This window comes from Oncorhynchus clarkii, unplaced genomic scaffold (genome assembly GCF_045791955.1).
Source record: "Oncorhynchus clarkii lewisi isolate Uvic-CL-2024 unplaced genomic scaffold, UVic_Ocla_1.0 unplaced_contig_5206_pilon_pilon, whole genome shotgun sequence".
Classification (NCBI taxonomy): Eukaryota; Metazoa; Chordata; class Actinopteri; order Salmoniformes; family Salmonidae; genus Oncorhynchus; species Oncorhynchus clarkii.
The window spans coordinates 9541-11956 of record NW_027260177.1 but is presented as its reverse complement, the minus strand read 5'-3'; the positions used below and the strand labels follow the sequence as shown (position 1 = coordinate 11956).

General features: G+C 39.0%; 1 protein-coding gene across 1 annotated transcript; it reads left to right on the top strand.

Annotated features, from left to right (window-relative positions):
- Nucleotides 1-445: 445 nt before the first annotated feature.
- Nucleotides 446-1884, top strand: LOC139401244 (C-reactive protein-like). The gene is made up of 3 exons (XM_071145616.1): nucleotides 446-560; nucleotides 716-786; nucleotides 1067-1884. Exons 1-3 carry the CDS (start codon nucleotides 553-555, stop codon nucleotides 1681-1683), a joined length of 696 nt encoding a protein of 231 aa, XP_071001717.1. The 5' UTR covers nucleotides 446-552; the 3' UTR covers nucleotides 1684-1884.
- The last annotated feature ends 532 nt before the right edge of the window (nucleotides 1885-2416 follow it).

Below are 2416 nucleotides of genomic sequence, written 5' to 3'. Positions count from 1 at the left end.
TCCTGCAGGGACTTGCTTCCAATGTTCAAACATCTACTGGAAAGACTTCCCAGAAGAGTGGAGGCTGTTACGGCAGCCAAGGGGGGACCAACTCCATAGTAATGCCCATGATTTTGGAATGATATATTTGACGAGCAGGTGTCCACATACAATTACACTACATGACCAAAAGTAAGAGTAAAATAAGAGTAATTCGGACATAGCCCTGAAGAAGGCTACTGTCACCATTTTCTGTGTCAGTGGGATTGACAAAGCTTCTAATAGGTTCTAGTTGTTTCTCTGTAGAGAGGGTACGGAGTTTGTGTCTCGAGAATATACTGTGTGCAAAGATGAATGACCTGCAGCCTTGATTTGAATGACCCACTTACACTCACTGGTAAAACATGGCAACCAGAGGAGGAGAGTGTATTTATCTGACGCTCTTCACCATTGGTTCATAAAAGATCCACCCCTTCCCCTTTAAAAGTCTATGACTTTTACAGTAGAAGAGAAAGACGCGGAAGAGAGCTCGAGTAAAACTGGTATCCTGGACATTTGCTTAATCAAGAAGACATGGAAAGGTAATTTGAATGACTTTACTAAAATATAATAGTTTGCAGATCGGCAACATTTAGCACTGTTTTTTTGTGTACAAAGCACTCAGAATGGTTCTTGAAGGCAGGTTTAACAGGCAGCAGATGTCATACTTTCAGTACCTTTTGTTCTCTTTTTACAGTGTACTAAAGTGGATGGAGAAGCTGCTGGTTCTGCTGTTTCTGATCTATGGTTGTTATGCTGAACATCAAGGTGAATGATCTCTCAAGTTTTCACTTGTAATTTTAACCATGTAGTAGATCTGGCCCTACATGGACTTAACTGTGCAAATATTTGCTGTCACTGAGTGTCCGCAACTTCTCTTCCGATCATGTTGCATTGCAAATATTGTTAAACTAATCTGTGGTGAAATAACAAAAAAAAAGCTCTATATTTTCATCATACTGGACATCAAGACATACTAGGTCAAGTTGATTTCTGTTACATTTCTGTTGGTGAGCTTTTCTCCTTCTCTCATTTTTAACCCATACAGATCTCTCAGGGAAAAAGTTCATCATCCCAGTCGAGACAAGAGACTCGTTTGTAAAACTCTCTGGCAACGTCTCAAAGCCTGTTACTGCTATGACCATGTGTCAGAGGTTCTTCACTGAGGAACACCGAGACCAGTCCCTTTTTTCTCTAGCAACCCCCTCTGATTCCAAAGATATCAATCTGTGTATGCAATCAAAGGGTGGGTATAAACTGAATATCAGAGGAAATTCTGTTACTATCAGCGGTTTGCCAGAAAATAGAAATGCATGGATATCTTTTTGTGGCACCTGGGACTCTAAAACTGGTCTCACCCAGATGTGGGCGAATGGGAGACGAAGTGCATCGAAGATTCTTAAGCCAAATGGCCCTATAAATGGAAAACCAAGTATAATCTTAGGTCAAAACCAAGGCAGTTATGGTGGAAGTTTTGTAGCATCACAATCCTTTGTGGGGGATGTTACTGATGTACACTTCTGGGACAGTGTCATCTCTCCTTGCCAAATCAAATTGTATATGCAAGGGAAAAACTTTACTCCAGGAAATATTCTCAACTGGAAAGCATTGGAGTTCACTACTGGGGGAGGGGTGTTCAAGGAGATAAGTGACTATAACTGTTAGTGAACCAAGAGCAATACATTTGTACCAGGTATTGCTAATGTGTTAAAATGTATTATGATTACTGTCATCATCATTTGTATGTTCATAGCAGCTTTCACTTTAAAAGCTCTGTTACGAATCAATATCCCATATTTTTATGTTCCTGAGTATTCAATTCATAGAAAAGAATAGTGCAATAAAGTTTCAATCATTTCTGATAAATGTTTATCTGTCTTTCATTTAGCGTTTGTATGCAGATGACCTCTGAAATAGTGTGAAGTGTTATTTTCAAAGGAGAATGAAACCGAAAAAGCAAGATGTCTTTATTGACATTTTTCCAGTGTGTCTGTGTGCACAAGGTCGTTGTGTAAACAGAAGATGAGTGACTTTGCTGGCCAATTGCAACTACCAGGCAGAACCACAAGCAGCTCTGTATTAACGCTGGAGTTCATGCACCAGCGTGTTGAAACCACTTTCCTGCAACTAAAAACCCACAAGAATAAACCAGCAGATCAGTTGATCTCATGTTACCGTGTCAAGCTTTGATTCCAAACAGCTGCGTCTAGGTTCTCTACTCCCGCTCCTTATAGGCCTATAACTCCTAGTCTGGTAATTGATCTAAAAAAAAAAGACTTATTGTAAGAATATAGGATTATATTTCATACAAACATGTAATCTTAAATATCAAGATAATTATAATATCATTTGTGTCATTTATTTTAAATAACTTGATGAGACAATTTGTTCGAAAGCC